Source organism: Chroicocephalus ridibundus, chromosome 8 (assembly GCF_963924245.1).
Source record: "Chroicocephalus ridibundus chromosome 8, bChrRid1.1, whole genome shotgun sequence".
NCBI classification, from domain to species: Eukaryota; Metazoa; Chordata; class Aves; order Charadriiformes; family Laridae; genus Chroicocephalus; species Chroicocephalus ridibundus.
In genome coordinates this window covers 53,725,038-53,744,150 of record NC_086291.1, presented here as the reverse complement: position 1 = coordinate 53,744,150, position 19,113 = coordinate 53,725,038, and the positions used below count along the sequence as shown (strand labels likewise).

Sequence of the window (19,113 nt, the reverse complement as noted above, 5' to 3'; positions counted from 1 at the left end):
GTATGAAACTGACTTTCCCTTTCTTTTCCTTACAGATGTACTTTCCGATTCCCTAGCACGGTTATAAAGATCCAGTTCACATCTTTATACCATAAAGAGGAAGCAAAAGAGGAAGCCTCATCGCCTCCCCTTCGGCCACTTTACCCTCAAATATCGCCTCTGAAGATCCACATCCCGGAGCCGGATCTCCGGAGCGTGGTCAGTCCCCTCCCGTCCCCCACAGGCACTATCAGGTAAGACGTTAACTATCCAAAGTCTGCTTTCTGGAAACTCCATGTTCTCCGACACCAGTCTGTCAGCCCTGTTTTGTTCGGTATATATGGTGCATGACATGCCGTCTTAAAAATAACTAGTTAAATATCTCATGTTCAGAATGATGGAAGACTGATAAGATCAGTGTTATGGTAGCTGGAAGTAAGGCAGAAGGGTTTTGTTTAAGAGCTCAAAGGATTCGGGGGGGGAACTTGAGTATTAGTTTGACTATAACTATATATATAACTCTATAACTATAGAGTTACTAGTCTATCTTTGGCAGTGGAATTAGAAATATCTATCAAGAGCATGGAGAAAAGAAAGCAGGTAAATATTTTCTATGTTAGGACTGCCTGTTTTATTTTTATCTCAATAATATTCTGTTGTTGCTGGGTGGTGCCGGTGTTATCTGAAGTTAGGGACAAGGGTGGCCATTGGCACGTGGTTTCCTGGGAATAGAAGGAAATGAGGGTAGGATGCTGACCGTGTACTGAGGGGCTGTAGCAATCTGAATGTACATCTGTGCGAGTATCCTGTTTTGTAAATTATCTGATTCATGAATGTGCAGTACAAATAACCTGCACATCAAGTTACTGTCTGGAATATTTTCTTTCTTCTCAGTAAAGAGTTGATGTTACGGAGTTGCAGTGTAATCTCTTTTTACATTAAAGCTGTTATTGAAGTATAATAAATTTTATAAAGTGAAGTAGTCTCGTGGTATAGGATGATGCATTAGAGTTTTAAAACGTGCCTCAGTGTAGCAATAGTGTACCTGGTAACAGTAATAGCCTTTGGTTTGTTTTCTTGTCTGTACGTTTGTAAAAAGGTATAATACCCAAACATCTTCTGACAGTTAGCGCTAATTCAGTGAGTAGTATTCAAATTTACATGGCTGAGAACGGCTTCAGTGTCACAGTGAAGCCAGTTTGGTTTTGCATAGATCTGGAGGCGCTTGCTTGTTTGGGTTTTTCCCCCGGTCTTGCAGAGCTGCACAGATGTGCAGTGCAGATATTCTAGAAAGAGGGGGCTGGAGGTAGCTGTGGTTTTAGTCCTCTGTTCAGGCACTGCTTTTAGTTTATATTTAACCTTCTCTTTTTAGATGAAGCTTGTTGCTGGGAGGGGAGGGGGATGGTTTCTTTGCCAACATATGGTAGTTAGTTTCCATTCAGTCATCTTGCGCAAAGCAGCACAGTGTGGTTTGTGTTACTAACAGAGGCTGTATCTTTTGACTCTGGCATATGCCTGCAACTGATATTTGACTCCCCGAGAATGTTTCTTTTGCATAAGGAGAAAGTGGAAATAGTAGTGTTGAATTGTGCTCGGCCCCTAACGGAGTGTTTACTAAGGATGATTAATGATTGCATCCGTTTGTCTTGAGCAGAAGCTAATCCAGCCAAGTCTTCAGAAAACCTCAAAAGACATCTGAGGTTTCACTTGCCAAACCCCTTTCGTTTCCGAGTTCCTCTTACAGAGGAGGGGCTGACACATTTGTAAACATCCCTGCTCAGCCCCTTCGACCTTCCCCTCTCCCTCCACAGGGTCTCGAAGCTCTCATACCCTGCGGGCCATGCTTTAGGGAGTGATTTGGGTGTTTCTGGCTGAGAAAGGGAATGCTCTTTAGGGCGCGTGTAGCTATGCGTTGTGGCCATCTGGCTTTCCAGGCAGCTCTCTGCTATCTTGGTGGCTTCACAGTGGTGGGTGAGGCTGGCACAGTGTCCTCTCCCCTTTGCCGAGGGCAGGTCCGGGAGGGCTGGCAGGGGCTCAGCATGGGACCCACACCCCTCTCCCATCGGTGCCTTTGGGAGGTGGTTGCATGAGCTGGGCTCTCCTCCTCCTCCTCCTTCCTCTCCCCCTTCCAGTATTTACTTTCCTAATTTGGTGCGTTTGCCTCGCTCCTCCCTGATTGGCCCGTGGAAAATTATTGCAGTTTGGAAATCCTGGGCAGGGTGAAATTTCCTTTTTGGAAAAGTGGCTCCTGGCCCCCTTTTCCTGCCTCCGCCCCACTGCGGGGCAGGGGCCGTACCTGCGCTCCCACCGCCAGCTCCAGCCCTGCCCTCCTGACCCCCAGCCCTGCTCTGCCTCCCTGTTTACATTGCAGCTTGGTTCCCTGCAGGTTCCCCCCTGCAAGCTTCTGGGTTTTTTTTTTTTCTCAGCCTATTTATTTTCCCTCTGTGAACTGCACCGCCTAGAGAGGGAATGAGTTTTAGTTAAACAAAACCAAACCCGCCACCCTCAGCAGCTTTGCAAAGCAAGATTCCTGCTTACTCCTAGGGAGAAATGTGTCCACTGTTTTCTTAGCTAGGTGGTTTATCTCCAGGAGGGGCCGTTTGTAGATGGGTTTTCAATGCTGTTGTACAGCTTTAAGGGAAAATGTTGGTTGGCAGCATGCTGTGAGGCTTACACATAGGCATGGCTTATTTCTTCCTGCTTTGAGTTCAAAATTCCTTTTAAAAAAGTCAGACTTGCGTGTTCCAAAAAGGAAAAGGCCACTGTGGTTCTAAGAAATTGGTAGAAGCAGCCTGTCCGTTTTACACAACATAAGAAAGGGCAGAGCAGCACCAAATCTTTTCTCAGCAGATTCAAGGCATCGAAAAGCTGTGTGAAAAACATGTGTAGTTTGGTTAAATTCAGCTGGGCCTGTTGAGAGATAGAACTGATTCACGATTTCAGGAGTTAAGGGACGATCTTTTGGTACGTGGCTTTAAGGTTATGCAGCTTGCACTTGGAGGATCCTCTTTGGGTGACATCCTTACTGGTGACGTGAAGTTCCTCACCTGTGCTGCAAAGACTTAGCTTTGCCTGGTTTTGCTGGAAAATCCGTGATACCTCCATGAATGTGACTCTGTATATGTGCTGTAATCTAGTCCCCAGAGTGGCTTGTGTTTGGGTTATAAACAGTTGCACAGAGACAAGGTGTGATGTAGGAGCCTATTCCTGGTCTCAAGGTCATGCTGAGTTGGGAGTTTTAGTTTTCCTTTTATTATCATCCACTTGCTGTTAATGACCCTGTATTAGTATCTTAGCTCTGTTTTCCAAATAGCATCTCGCTCTGGCACTGCCCCTCAGGGTTGGGTTTTTTAGTATTTATGAAAATGAAATTATTTCTCTCTACGTGCTTCCCTATTCTAAACAGCAATTATGTTCTCACTGATGTATATTTTCTAAAAAGCTACAGTAAAGAAATATCAGCTGCTGTACTACAGAGGTCAGTATCGTTATTCATATTTTACAGCTGCTACTTCTGGCTTATCTCTGGAGCAGAATCACTGTGGGCTTGAACACTTTGTCTTGTACTTGTTTGTTTTTTCACTGAAAGGGCATGGGTAGTTAGCTCACATCCACAGTCTTTATCGGTATAAAAATTCTTTCACGTGTAGGAGGAAAAGCCCTTAGAGCCCTGTGAGAACCACTGCTTGAAAAGCGTCTGCTGAGGTTCTGTGCTGTGAAACTGGTTCATATTTGTGTGTGGACCCAAATTTGTGTTTTAGAGAATTGTTAGTACTTAACGAGCCTGCCCATGTTCGGCCATTGTTAGAAGGGTCAATACCTATTTTATAATGAAGTTAGTGGCGTGAATAATGGAAGATCAGCTGGTATCCTTCTGCATCTTTTGTTTTATAAGCTTGATTACTAAACCAGAAGATGTAAGCTGAATTGCCATGGTTTCAGAAGCTATATATTTTAAACCTTATTTCCTTTTTTCCCATATTTTTGCTAAGCAAAATTAGCTCAGTAACACGTTGCATGTTCTGATAGCGGATTACTCAGAGGCCTGCACTCCAGGAACTGCAGTTGTCTTGGCTTAGCCACCAACTTGTTTTGTGGCCTTTAAGACGTCATTTAAATACACTGTCTGATTTTTATGCATGTATAGTGTAATTACTACTTTCCAAGAGCGTGAAGTAGATAAATTATGTATTGAGCTCTCATTCCGTAAAGCATAACAGAAGAGTGCGTGTGAGCCACGTTATAGTAGGCGTGCAAATGCTGGCTGTGCTTTGATTCAGGCTTGGCTAGGAAAAAGGGAGTGCTTTCTAATTAAGACTTGAGGACAGCTGTACAACACCGTTTCAGAACACTCAGGATTTAATGTTGAATTTCCACGTTTCCTCTAAGGGATGTAGTGGGAAGCTGAATGAACCCTGACTTCGGTGGCTGCATTCCCTCACTGGAACAGGATGCATAAATATTGTCTGCTCCATTTCATTCAGGCTTTCCTTCTTCCTATAGCACTATTAGCCGTCTAGCTGAAAAGCCGGTGAAAAGCTCCGAGGCAGGTTTTTTCCAGGCTCTTTTGCATTGTCTTGGTTATCCATTACTTCCTGCATTCGGGCAGAATATACAGCTCAGGTGACTCCCACAATTGGACAGACCGGTGATTATTTTTAATCACCCTTGTCTCCAAACCACAAGCCAACTAGTGTGATGCATATGCATCGTGTAAGAAAAGCAACAATCTATACTGGGCTTGGGAGTTCCTACGCATGTTTAATTCAGATAATGGACCATGTGCTAGAGGAGCTGTGCCAAGCCATGTGCTGGAGGAAAGGTTGCAGATGTCACCAGCTACACAAGCACTTCCTCTTCCCCTGATCAGCATAAAACGTTCACCGAGTCCACGGTCGGAGTAAGCTCACTTCCTTTCGAAGAGGGGAACCACTGGAGCAGAGACAAGTAATAAGAACTTCAACTTTTGCGGAGAGCTGACTTTCTCTCGCTGTGGCTTGTTCGACAGCTTTGTTTTTCTTCAGCATTAAGTAGGCAGGGTAGCTCTCAGATTTCTCCTTTCACATCAAAATCTGGCTTGGTTTGGCAGCCTCACCACTTGTGATTGTTTCTGAAACCCGTCTGAAACACGCAACGTGCAAGGACTTGCCTTTCTTTGAGTTATGTTTTTTGGGCTAGGCTGGGGAAGGAGCGAGCGGCAGAGGATTCTCACCCATTATTGCTGATTGGTGTATCGGGGAAATGCCCGTTTCGCAAGCCAGAGTGCTGTACTTTGACCTGATTCTTGCTTATTGCATGTAAAAAGCGTCCCTGTATTTTTTGGTGCCCCTTTTTGCAGGCTCGCGAAATGAAATATAGGGGTATTCTGAGGTTTGTGGCATTTTTCTAACCATAGTTACTGTGTGCAGGGCAACGCACCTCCAGCGTGCATTTTAAGAGAAGACTGGGGAAGATTTTGTTAAGAAACAGGGGTTCTTCCTTTTTACTCAATAGGGGCTTAAAAGAATTGCCTACTTGGACAGGAGTCTGTATATCAGCAGTGTGGCCAAGGTTGTAGCTCTTATCACTGCTATGTCTTTTGTACCCCCTTCGCAAAAGTGCACTTAGGCATTTTTCAAAGGCCCTGCCCATGTGCATACCATTTCCTAAACCGCAACGTGGAAGAGATGGGGTTTTTCCTCTTTAGTAATGCAGATTCCAAGTCAGGTGAAGAATTTTATGTGGGATCCCAGGTAATCTTTCCTCTTTCGCATGGAGAGGGTAGGGGCTTTATCCATTCCATATACCTGGCTTAATTTGAGCCTCTATAGCTTGATCCCTACAGATATCTTTCTTGCAGAAACGAATGAAATTAAGTGATAGGGCAGCTTTCCCGCGTTCTCGTCCTGCTTCTCCTTCTGGGGAAATTGGCACTGGAGTCTGTGAGTGTTCCTGTTCCCAGTTTGTTCATAGGCTTGTAATATGACCATAAATAAATCATTTAACCACTTGTTGCTTCGTTTTTATATTTCTTCTCCCAGTCTGTAAAATGTGGCTGGTATTGAGAGAGTCTGGAGATTTTTACATAAGAATCGCTGTATGCGCTCAGGCAACAGACCCCTCTAGCCCCATATTCTGCCTCAGACAGGTGTCTTTGGGGTAGTATATGAACACAGAAAATATAAAGTAATGCTAACTAACGTGCAGTCTGCCTCCACCATTTTCTTGGATCAGAGGCTGCCTCAGAGCAGGGACTTCCTGACCATCTGTACAATAAAGCCCCTGATGGATTCCTTGTCTTCCTCCTTTCCCCAAGAACTTGTATAACGGCCTTTTGCATTCACACAGACTTTGAGCATCAGCCCTGTCTTACAGTGTGTCGTTCCATAGTGTAACTACAAACATAGAAACACTTTGTCTTGTTTTGGACATGCCGCTGACTTTTGTTTTGTGTTCACTAGTTCCCTTATTGGAAGAGGCCAGGAGCTGAACACCTTCTCTTGCCTTTATTTTTATAGGCTCTGTCACCTTGCACCTTAAGACAAATAGTCTTAAACTATTTGTTTCCTGTATGAAATCCGTTCCTTATTTCTGATCATCCTGGTTACCCCCATCAGTACCTTCTCTGGATCTGCTCTATCCTTCTTTTTTTGAAATGAGAAGAGCAACACACAGTGTCCTGGCCGTGGACACACCATGCACATGGTGGTCCATCCTATTTTTGCACTCTGATTCTTCAGTTGAAGCAAACTGATCTTGGACATTCCAGCAGAAATGCAGTAAGATGTACATCCCCAATAGCTGGCATTGAAAGACTTAATTGTTGCTAGAAAGTGCTGTGAACTGGAGAGGCTAGGTTCTTGTTGGCAGGAGTTGAAAGTGAATCGTGATGCTACAAGACCTCTTACGTTCTCAATAGCCAGAAGTAAGCCCTGTGTTTAAAAGGCTTTCTGCTCATTACACGGTGAGTGTATTACAGGCGTTGCGTTCAGCCCTCACCTTTCTGGCCTTCCAGCCAAAGCAGGGTTAAGTATTAAATGGAAAATGTGCTGCAAAGGACCGACGTGATTCAGCACGTGGTTGTAGTCTGATTCTAAAGCTGAGTCTCAGTGTGGTATTTGGGGAACTGTGGCTCAATGGCTGCCTGCAGTCAGTGTTTCAAGTTGAGATGCTGAATCCTCAGTGGATATCCAAGATCTCTGGGACTTGCGGCATTAACCGTGGTGCCGCAGGATTGAGACTGTAGGTAACTGCAGCTGGTTTCCTTACGTGCTCTGTGTGTTTTTCAATGGTATAGAACACTTGCTTCCTCTGCAGAATGCTCTCTTCCATAACAGTCAAGCTTAACCCAAATTAGCTTGGATTCCTTGTAAGCTGAGATTGCCTGCATGGACAGTAAGCACGGATCACAGCAGTAAGTTAGGATGACCAAGAGCTGGGTGAAATTGCAGACCTAGCTGTGCTTTTCTCAGTAAAAGGTTATAGTATCAAAATGGATCAAGTTATCTCCCGAGTATTGATGCAATATTAGTATCTAACAAATCGTAATCACTGTCTGCACTCTTGATTTTTGTTTTATAGCACAAACAAGTGTTTGTAGGGAAATGTCTTTTTGTTCCGTAATATTTTTAAGGGGGGTGTGAGTGCAAGCGTCCCCGGCCAGCCCCCGGCTCTGCATGGCGAGGAGAATTCCAGGAACTACAGGAAACTGATGTCACTGCATTGTGTTTGCTTGTTTTCTTTTGACTGCACTAATGTTTAATTTTAACTTAACCCTCAGAGGGGTATTTTTAGTAAAACTGTTTCTTCACTCCTCCCGTCCCATGTTGGGGGGGGGGAACAGATTGTACCTCCTTGTTTTTCCCAGTAGTCAGCTCTTTCTCCCTTCCCTCTGAAGAGCGCTCTGATGATTGACTGAGAGCTTGGACACTTCGCAGCACATTTTAGCCTGTCTCTTCACAGGGAGCAGCTAAAAGTTCATGGTGTTTGTTCTGCACCCACATCTCTTGATTTGATCATTGATCCAGGCTGAAAGGAAGGAGGTCTGCCTGCGCAGAAGTGCTCCATGTTGGTAGAAGAATAATACCTCTTCCAAATCTTCAGCTACTGCTGTGGCTGTCCCACGGGGCAGCTGCTGCTTTAGGGGGCTGTCACGTTCTTCAGTGACTATCTGCTGGGAGAGACCGGCTTTTCTAAAAGTTAACAGCACTTGAGGTTGGAGGAGCTTTGTCGGCACTCAAGAGAATCACAGCCCTGCAGGATAAGGATTTGTGCCTTTTTGTTTGTTTGTTTGTTTGTAAAAAAAAAAAAAAAAAAAAAAAAAAAATAAAGGCAAGAGATGGTACTTAAAACTCATTATCAGCCTCAGAAGCTAAAATTTGAACAGCAAAAACTGGGCTACTTGTTCTGCTGGTCTTGAAGAATCAAATCAATTCTTGTATCTGAACTGGATGGAACAATCTTTGAGGCCATGCTAATTAATTAATTAATTCATTTGTTAAAAACCAAAAACAAACCAAAAAAATACAGCTCTGTGCAGAGCATGGATTAACTGGATAACTTTTCTCTCGTCCGTATCTTTGACCTGCATTTTGGCTGCTGTCTCTGTGGTTTGCTGTTCATGCATTTCTGCAGACGAAGAATAAAATCAGAAAACTCTATTTCATCCTATTCCATTCCTAGTCCATGCGTTACAATAATTGCTCGGGTGCCAAACACAAAGATAAAACTGCTGTGTTTTTGGTTTGTCATTGTTTCATGTATGAAAATGGCTTTAATTTGTAATTATCTACACATTATAAGAAGTGCGTATGTGGAGAAGCTATTGAAAAATGACAATGGAATAATTAAATTCACAGCAGCTCCCCATGTGAACAGTAAGACATCAAGAGTGTCTTCTGTGGTTTAGCATTATCCATTTCCCAAGCAGGCTCAAAGCGTGGAATAGCGAACTTTGATTCATTTTCCTGTACAAACAGGTCTCTGCTTTTTGAAAGACTAGGTAAGAAATGCCTCTATCTCTGGCAAAGGGAGTTTTATAGGTATGGGCTTACCAACGTTATATACCTTGCACCTCCTGAAAGCTTCACCTCCTGCTGCGCCTCTAAATAGCATCACCCATTAATGCAAAGGACTGTCGGTGGGTGCGGAAAATATGAGCAAGCACTGAGCAACACTTTGCGTGGCTGGTCTATGGGAGATGGCTGAGCTTGGGTTTCCGATTGCAAGGGTTTGTTGTGGCTGGGTATTTCTGTTGCCTTTTCCCCTCTGCCCCGGCCCCCCCATCCTGTAATTCACTTTTAAAAGAAACCAGTCCGGGTTGTGCTGAGCTCAGCACTGCAGCCATTTGCAAAGACAGCCACAAGGAGAAGCAGCACTTCTCAGTTTACAGGCGGGACTGCGGTAGGAAACGGTCATTCCTTATGCTGTCAGATGGCTTGCGCGCTGAAGGTATTGCCCATTGAGCAAACAAGGCTTGTCTCACTATTTCCTCTCCGTCTGCGTGTGCACATGCGTGCGGGGGAAGCTATTTAGACCATCGTCTTTTTGAGGAAGGGACTGTGCTCTGTGTTCTTTGGTGCAGCATTTAGATGAGTGTCGGTTACTGCGTTTATTTGTGTCAGGGTTAGCACTGCCATCGGGCATTCAACTGGTCGGGGGATTGTTTATGCCAGTTCTACTGAATTCTGGTTCCCAGCTGTGGGCTTCCATTTGCATCTTCGTACCATTTGAACTGATGTTTGGCTGTGTGAATCTTCTGTGTATTGTTTTGTTTTCTTGTTCACTGTTTCTCTGCTCTCACATAAGACATATGTAATCCTGGGATTTGGCTCTGCCTCATGCCGCTCTGACCTTGCACCCCTCAACGCTGAGCAGAGACAGAAAAAGGGAACTTCAGATTCCCAGACTCATCCCTCTCCTCCCGTCTTCCCGACCCCGCAAATCAAGGATGTGTGATCCCTAGACAAGCCTTTCTGATTAGTTCCCATCTTGTAGCACTCGCTTCTGTGTGCCTGAGTGGTGCTGCAAATTATAGCGACCTTTTATTTGTTTGTAGCTTTTAATCAGCTTTAGCATGGGTTTCCTGCTCAGTGCTTGTGCCTGTAATGCCATCTTGTGGTGGCCCTGGGACTCTAAACGTGTCTTTTTCCCCATGCCAGCCAGAGCTGATGAGCTGCATTCTGTGTGGTATGCTAGTGATGGCAGCTCCCTTTTGGTAGCTGCGTTTGTGTGCTGGTGAGTCAAGGAAATCCCTGTCTCTAACTGTGTGACACTGGTCAGGGTATGATCTTCTGAAGCTCGGGTGTTGGGATAGAAAGGGACCCTCATGGCAGATGCCTGCACTGGGTGCTTTAACCATGGCACTGTAAAAGAACGTAACCTGTATCTGTTAAAAGGATTAATTAAGTATTACCTGTGTTATAAGGAGAGTGGGGCGTTGTTCATTCATTCACAAGTTACAACAGCAGGCTATTTATTTAGTTAAGTATTCATCCCAGACACAGTGTGTGTTGTTTTACGTGCTTCTCTAATCACAGAGGAGCTGTTTAATACTTTGAGATTTTACTGTCTTGCGATTGTGGAAAGTGGGAGGGGTGTCAGGATTTTGTAGAAATTCCAATTTTATCTCTGATGGTTTTTTTCTCAATCTGTCTGGGCTTTGGGTAAGCCGCAGGGGCAAAAATAAGTCCAATGCATTTCTGCTTCTCAGTGACCTGGGAGCTTTACTGTACCTTAGAGAATAAGAACTATGTGTCTTGTTAATAAATGAAGTAACGAATAACTGTATTTCTTTTTTGCCTCTCCAGTGTTCCCAACTCTTGCCCGGCCAGTCCGCGTGGTGCTGGATCCTCAGGATATCGTTTTGTTCACAATATTACCTCGGATCTGCAGCTGGCAGCAGAGTATGCTGCAAAAGCAGCATCAGAACAGCAGGCAGATGCATCTGGCGGGGACAGCCCAAAGGTTCAGAGAAACATTACTTACCCAGCAGTGCTCGTTGGGAGGCTTATTAAGACCTGGCAGTTTATCACAAGTGCTGGATTTAGTTAAAAGGGGTGTAAGAATACCCTGGCCGTAAGGGCGCCGTATGCAGTGTTTTCCAGGATTTTGAGACCATGCCTTAAAACCAGCATCTTATTAGCGGTAGAAGACAAATCTGCTTGCTTAGCTACCCAAAATGTATTCAAGTCATTCACTAAAAGCGTTAAGTGAGCAGAATTTTTCTGCTTGTTTGTTAAATCAAGAACCCATAAAGAAGAGGTGCATTAAAATTTGGAGTCTTGTTTTCTCCTGTTAATTAATACTATTTTGCAAAACACCGTTGGAGAAAGGGGAAGCAGGGGTAGAAACCAGATCCTTGCCATGAGAAATCTGTAGTCTGACTTTAAAACAAAGGCCTGTCAAGCGAGTGTTAAATGAGGAGAGTAGCAAGTGGAATTTAGATTAAAAAATAACTTGGTTATAATGATAAAATTTAATTTTGGTGAGCTGATCTTCAGATCAAAGTTAAAGGTCTAGATCCAAAACCACCTGATTTGGGATTGGGTGGAGGAACACAATACTAAATGGCTTTTTTTGTAGGTTGAATTCTCCCTTGAGACAGGAAGGGCTGTTCTTGGTGGAGTAATATGAAGAGCTGGGAATATGAGATCTGGCAAACAAATTAAAGTTCCTAGAATGAAACAAATCCTGCTGGAGAGGGGAAGGAACAGGATCAAGTTTCATATTGGGCTTGTTGCTGGGAGGAGAGCTGGTAGCATACTTGCATGAAACCTTTCTAACAAAGTTTAGTCGTAGCTGGGCAGAATTGAAGGCTTTGGTTTCATGAACACTGAAAGCAGTGAACGTACCCTGCACCCTCTAACTCTTTGCTTCCAATTGCTTGTCCTGGATTGTTTTCCTGTGCTGGTATAAGCACGTGTGGTAAATTCAGGGGTGAACGGAACCAGATTAAAGTTAGCTTTTTTGTGTGTGTTTGTGGGGAGAGGGAAGCAGATACTTTAATATGGATAAAACAGGAGTGAAAGGGAAGAGGGTGATGCTGCTCTTATGCTCTCTTAGCATTTGTAAAACTACAGCCCAATTTCCTCTTTTAGCTTGGGTTGTTAGTACGCTCTAGCGTAGAAATTCTTTGTTAGTAACTAAATTTCTGTTTTGGTGTTTTTTTTTTCCTTAGGATGAGTCCAAGCCACCCTATTCTTATGCTCAGCTAATTGTGCAGGCTATATCTTCAGCACAGGACAGGCAATTAACACTAAGTGGGATCTATGCCCACATTACCAAGCATTATCCATATTACAGGACTGCTGACAAAGGCTGGCAGGTGAGTTCTTGACACTGACAAGCTTTTAAACTGCTTTGACAGGGCTTATCTGCTTTGAAATGCTTTTATTAAAGATTTGGGGCACTAGGAATAGAGCTGCTTTGACTATTCCCAGAGTGAATTTGTTTAACATAAGCTGACTAGTTTGTTTGTGGGTGATTAGTTTTTTGAAATACTTTCTAGGGCGATGTAGCGTGTTACCATTGGGCTCGCTGGTTTCTGAAACCTTTTTAATTCCGTAGTCATGTGTCTTTCATATTTGTTTGGTTTTATTCTTCCACATTCTTGCTATCAGACACTCCTCTGCCCAGATGCTTGCCTGAATTTTGCTTTATCCTTCACCTTGTCTTTTTTGGCATGATCTGCCCAAGCGGAAGATGTCAAGCCTAAAACTAAGGTCCCAGTTTTTAATCGTAGTAATACTTTAAGTCATCACAGATGTTTTGTTTCCCCAGATTATCAACTGCATTGCCTAAGTCACAGTTTGCATGTTTTGAATCTCAGAATGGGAACTTCGAGTCTGTGCCTTCTTTGTGGTATTAAAGGAAATCTGACCAGCTTCATCGGAGAGTTTGGATGTAGTTAACACATGCTAAATCAAGCTTAAATGTTCACTCAAGGGCTGCTTTCAAAGTTCCAGAAACCTCAGCTCCACCTGCATTCAGACTTTTTCTTGGCATCACACCTCTGAAACGGGTGTTGTCATTTGAATATAATACACTAATGCAGCTGGAAAGACTCTTGCAGCTGCTGATTTCATTGTGTTCAACTGGCAGGAGCAGTACTGCTTGGTGCACTTTGAGTACAGTTGGAATAAATACATTTCTGCCTCCCTGGCTTTTCCCTGCAGTTGTAATTAGTTGTGGAATTCACTTCCTGCCTTAACCTGCTCGGCAGAACCGTGCTTTGTGAACCAGTTGCTGCGTCCTGCTTCAAAGAGAGCTGCATTTCAGTGGAGGGTGAAGTTGCCTTTTCCCCTTCCCTACCAGTGGCATTGTAAGGCTTTATTTGTGAAGAGCTCATCTACAAAAGCTCTCGTTTTGTTTTGAAAGTGGAAGAGGAATGAGCTTGTGCACACCTGGGCTTACCGAGCCTTTCCCCAAGCCCAGAAGACAGCACTACACCCAGTACGAGGTGGGCTTTTGCAATGAAAAGGGTACATAGTTTTGTCAACGTCTGGAGAGCCGTGCAGTGCTAGACTAGTGCCACATAGCTAGTGGATTCTTCTCAGAGACAGCTGTCTGAGGGCATGTTGGCTGGTTTGCATTATGATTACATGAGGTGCAGTGTCCTTCAGGGCATGTTTGGGCACCCCGGTGATTGTTTGGCAGGTAAGCAGTTAGCACAGGCTCAGGCAATTTTTTCCGCTTGCCTAGAATAAAGCCCGTCTTTTGACAGAGTTCTGATGTGGTTTACAGTGATTTCCCTGTGCCTCAGCAAAAGATCTGCTTTCATTGCTTTCCACAGAAAAGTCTCTGCACTGCCTGGCTCCAGATGTATTTAAGTGATGGTGCAGTGCCAAGCAAACCCATCTTTCAGCATGGTTAGCAGCAAATCTGACACGTTTCCCCAGGTTTTCTCTTGCAGCTCTCCCGTGACTTTGGAACTGTGTGACTTGAGTGACTTGTTTCTGTGTTCAACGCTGATTCTGACGGTGTGGATTTTATTTTTCTAAGCTGTGTGGCAAAACCCATTCGTCTTTGTTATGTGCTTCCTCATGGCAAAATAATCATCTCATTCCTCTCCTTCCTGCAGAATTCCATTCGGCACAACCTCTCCTTGAACCGTTACTTTATTAAAGTCCCACGCTCCCAGGAGGAGCCTGGAAAGGGCTCCTTTTGGCGGATTGACCCTGCCTCTGAAGCCAAACTAGTAGAGCAAGCATTTAGAAAACGAAGGCAAAGAGGAGTGTCCTGCTTCCGAACACCTTTTGGGCCTCTCTCCTCCAGGTAACTTCAGCTTCCTCTAATCTCTCTGCCAATCTCATTACCAAAAAAACAAACAAAAACTTCTCCTGAAGTACAGCGAGCAAACTTTACTTCAGTTTATAGTTTGAGAGGTAATACAGTTAGATAGTCCTGAGGCATAATCTGAAAATTATTGTGACTTATTAAGTGTTTACCCAAAAAAAAAAAAAATCCAGAACCAAACTACAAAAATGCATCAAATGATATATCTCTTTTGGCATCATTTCAAAGAAATTCAAAGCAGTTATCACTGGAGTGAGTGTTTTCAGATGCCAATCTCTCATTTCAGGAAAGCTGTGTTTAAATGTGGCTTAGATTGTAGTGGAAATAACTTTTGTGGTATTTAAAACACTCTCCTATAGGGAAGATCAGGTTGATCATGGTTGTCAGCAGTGAAGCAATGGGGGATGTTCTCTGTAGCCGGTCCAGTCAGCGATGTAACTGCAAAAGAGCTGTGTGCAGTGACAGCTTTCTCCAAGCCCTGTAGCTGTTAGGATAAGATTTGCAATCCAACACTCGCTGGAGCAGTTTCGTGTCACATTCCTCCCACACCCCCTCTTTTCTGTCTCTTAAAATGGGGGAGAAACAGGAAGAGAGGTTTTTTCACTGATCAGCTTCTGTATCTTGTTCGTCATTGAAGAACCAAGCGGCTGGGGAGGGAGGCAGTGGGGACAAGGGGGAGCAAGTACTCTGTAAGCATATGCAGGGCCAGACGCTTGCATCTACATTGCATCTTTCTTCCTCTTCCTCTCCCCGTCTCTCTCAAACACTGACAAAGATCCTTGAGAATGGCCTAAAGTCATAAACTGATCTGAATATGAGGTACTTAACAGCTTCTTTGTCAGCACTGGGCCTTCAAATGAAATGTAAAGCATACTCTGAAGGTTCCAGTTTCCTCCAGCAAGGAATAATATGACAGTATTTGGTGCTAGAGCATTTGTGAGGTTACGGTGTACCTTTTGACTCTTCCCGGCAAGACTGTAGTGGGTAGTGTGGAAGAAAGGCTGTACTTCTCCTCGGGAATCCTATACTGGAGATAACTTTTGGTCTCTGCTGCTGTCTTGTGGTTGAAATGCATCTACACTTTCCAACACTACGTTCTGGTGTTTCAGGAGTGCTCCTGCCTCCCCTACTCACCCTGGCCTGCTGTCCCCTCACTCTAGTGGCCTACAGACTCCAGAGTGCCTGTCACGGGAGGGCTCACCCATTCCGCACGATCACGACTTTGGGTCAAAGTTAGCCTCAGTTCCGGAGTATCGGTATTCACAGAGTGCACCTGGTGAGTAGCTCTTGTTTCACAGAGGGTGACCGTTCACTTGCACCAAGTGCCGTCCTGAGGATGCAGCAGGGATGCTTCTGCCGGTGTGTTACAGGAGGATCTAGATCTCTTCCCACTTTGTTGTTAGAGCCTGATGATGCATATGCAACTTCAGACCATTTTTCCTGCTAGTCTTTGGATGAGGGGGCAGGTGATGAAGGAGTGTGTAGAAACACATGAGCTAACCTTGAATTAGATGGCTCTAAAGAACTGACAGCAAAGTAGCCATGACAGTGCGTAGCTCACTTGCGCTAATTTACTGGCCTTCTGGATAAGATCAGCTTGGCCACGCTGAGCTCTGCGGTGCTGTGGCCGGGGCCTTGGTAATTTAAGCCCTGGTGAGTATCTGCTTGTCAGCTGTGCTGTAACTGGCCTGATGTATAGAGTGTTCCTGGTGAAGCTGGAAGGCAAAACTCATTAAGTGAAGCTTCATTTTTTTTATGCTTATGGTGGGTTTTGTTCACAGAAATGTGCTCAGATGGCACGTAAGGTTTTAGTAAGTTAGGAAAGATTGAAGGTGGTATTTTTGAAGCCTTATGTTTTGTTCCCTACTCCTGCCAGTGCTGAAGGACTGAGTATTGCAGATTAGAAGCGCATAGGTGAAATGAGCAGAGGCCTTTTTGCCTCTCCTATTAATGCATGCTTCTCTTTTCCATTTAGGATCTCCAGTCAGTGCCCAGCCAGTGATTATGGCTGTTCCTCCCCGACCATCTACTCTGGTGGCAAAACCAGTCGCGTACATGCCAGCATCAATAGTGACTTCTCAACAGCCTTCATGTCATGCAATTCACGTAGTTCAACAAGCTCCGACTGTTACAATGGTCCGAGTTGTGACCTCCTCTGCAAACTCTGCAAACGGATACATCCTCACAAATCAGGGCACAGCAGGAGGAGCTCATGAAGCTGCAGGAGCAGTGTTGGATTTAGCTGGTGACCACAGAGGTAGCTTTTCCTTGCTATTCCTTTAATAAGTCTTGAGCAGGCCTGGGGAAGTGGGTGGTCAAATACCATTTCACTCATCGGGTGCTTAGCCCTTATTAAAAGATGTTTCTCTAGGTAAAACTTAAACCAAGTAAGAGTTCATCCATTTGATGTCTCCACCGGTGAGCAGGACAACTGTGCTCCCTTGTCTCCTGTGGGGAACAAACCTAACAGACTTTGGAAGCTGAAAAAAAATGCAGTGCTTTAAATATTTGTATTATCCCCACTGTATTATCAGTGCCATGCCAGTGTATTGGTCAGCTGGATGTGCTATGGAAATGTGTGCTCTTTCTAGCCAAAGAGATGGCCTGGGAAAGGCTGAAACTCTCTGCTTCAGGAGGGCTGTGTAAGTAAATGATTGAGCCCTTCTTTTCCACAGGCCTGGATTCCTAGAGAAAGCATGTGCTTCTGAAAGGGCAGGCAGTGTCCCATTAGCGCAATCTTCAAAAACCAGTTACATCAAAGGCCTCGTTTTTTCCTAAGCTGGAAATTCCAGCCTTGGGGGATTTAGTGAGTTAAACGTTCTCTTGCTGTGATCTAGACAACACCTTGTCTGCTCACCATTTCAGAAGGGCTTGGTGCTGCTAGATAGATGGGTGTTGGACCAGCAGCAAGACTAGTTACTCCGATTGCTTTTATGTGGGCAGTGGGGCAATGGTTCTTCTCTAAGGGAAAGAAAAAAATGACAAAAACCTTCCCCTATAGCAATAGGAGGACCACTGCCATTTTTAGTTCAGCTCTGGTTATCCTGCTTGAGTTTCACTCACATTCTCTAGAAATTCCTGTCTGGATCCCATACATGTTCCTGAAGCACTTGCATTTGCAGCTGCCTATCTGTCACCTGCTCCCTTCTTTCATTCACTAGTTCTTGCTGTCACTTGTTCTTTCCCTACTTGTGCCTCTCTTATTCCCACTCTTATCCTTTTATGGTCTCTACCTTCCCTTTGTTTTTCCTGGTTGCTCCATTTTCTTTCCTAATCTCCCAGCTTCCCTTGCCTTTTCTCTCCCTGCTTCCCATCAGCCTGCCTGCAGGTCTCAGCTCAGTGCTTGTGTCCCATCCAACTCCACACTTGTTGTCTTCTAATGCTAAAATGAGAGAAGCCCTCTCTTCCTACAGGACTGATGAGTTTTTGTGCTTCCTGCCCACCTGCTCCGCATTCAGACCCACAGAGCCCCTGGAAGAGGGTGGCTGTCCTCTCCTGCATGCCCAGCAGGAGGCTGTCCCATATTTCTTCATACCTGCTGAATTGACCCCTCGCTTGCGAGAGCGGTGGTTGAGTGCTTTCAGTTATCTTGATGCAGGAACGCAGCCTTCCTTTTTTATTTTGTTTTCCTGCCTCATGTTTTCTTCCTATACTTCCGTAGCTGGCAAAATCTTGCAATTTTGGGAAGACCTCCTTGTAAATCAACCTACGTGCAGGCCTGACAGCAAGCTGTTGCAGACTTTTGGCTCCAGGCATTGTGAAAGATGTTAATGCCTTCTCCTGCTGTGTGGTATTGAGAGTTAGGCCAATTCGCCTCTAATTACAAAATAATCTATGAGATTTGCAGTGATTGCTGTCCATATCACAGCTATAATGTGCCAGTAAGGGAGATGATGCCTTTTTAGGACAAAGGGTCAAGTTTATAATCGAGTGGCTTATGCTATAAGAAAAATATTCTAAATATTGATAGAGTATATATGCAATAGAGTATATGTGCGATAGAGAATATTTTAGTGGTTTCAAATATTCATCCCTGACCTTCTGCGGTGCTGAGGTATTTTCACATTTGTAAGGCTGGGGTATGTATCACTGCTAAAATGTTAATGAGAATAAAGCCTGCTCCTAAGCCAAGGTAGTAAATGATTTTTGTCTGTTCTACTTTTAAGCAGGCATGGATGAAAAGCCAACGATCGCATTTGCCACGATACCTACAGCCAGCCGTGTTATTCAGACAGTCGCCAGTCAAATGGCACAGGGTGTTCCAGGACAGACGGTCACGATCCTTCAGCAGGCAGCTCCAGTGACCATTGGGCAGCATCAGCTTCCTGTGCGCGCAGTCACTCAGAACGGGAAACATGCTGTGCCCACCAACAGCATCACTGGCAGCGCTTATGGTAGGCTGTTCTCGTCACTTTCTGGTCTTTGATTGCTTTCTGAGCTTAGCAGTTAGGTCGTAAGGCTGTAAGGGTTTTCACTTCTTAGTTATATATGAAGTTATTCCATGTGTCCAATTGCAAAGGTATGTGAATTCCTCAACTTTTGTGGCTGTAAATGTCAGTGGTAGATATCTCCCTGTCCACCTCTGCTCCCTTCCCCTAGTGGAAAAGTTTTGCTATCTACCATTGCGTCTGAAACGTCTAGTGTCTTTCCTTTGTCCTTGGCTATGCGTTTATTACTACTTCCAGTGTCTACCTTTTGAGGGTTACTTGTTGAAAGTGTCAGTGATTCTTGTGTTGAGCCTCTTTTTTCATTTCTTTTCCTCTGACAGACAGCCTTTGCTTTCAGCATGCCAAATAATGAAATTTCCATGGCGCTCTTTAGATCTTGTGAAATATGGCTCCATAGAGTATTAAGAAAATA

The 19,113-nt window shown here is 44.4% G+C and overlaps 1 protein-coding gene across 2 annotated transcripts in view; it reads left to right on the top strand.

The window, feature by feature from the left end:
• The window catches only part of FOXK1 (forkhead box K1), a 57,541-nt gene that overhangs the window by 26,277 nt on the left and 12,151 nt on the right, over positions 1–19,113 (top strand). Inside the window, exons 2-8 of one of the 2 annotated variants that reach the window (XM_063343122.1) lie at positions 36–233; positions 10,767–10,923; positions 12,137–12,283; positions 14,039–14,232; positions 15,363–15,529; positions 16,229–16,510; positions 18,423–18,647. In XM_063343122.1, the coding sequence (XP_063199192.1) occupies positions 36–233; positions 10,767–10,923; positions 12,137–12,283; positions 14,039–14,232; positions 15,363–15,529; positions 16,229–16,510; positions 18,423–18,647 (1,370 nt within the window). Of the gene's footprint in view, positions 1–35; positions 234–10,766; positions 10,924–12,136; positions 12,284–14,038; positions 14,233–15,362; positions 15,530–16,228; positions 16,511–18,419; positions 18,648–19,113 lie in introns of both variants that reach the window. The other variant, XM_063343121.1, reaches the window with a different exon arrangement.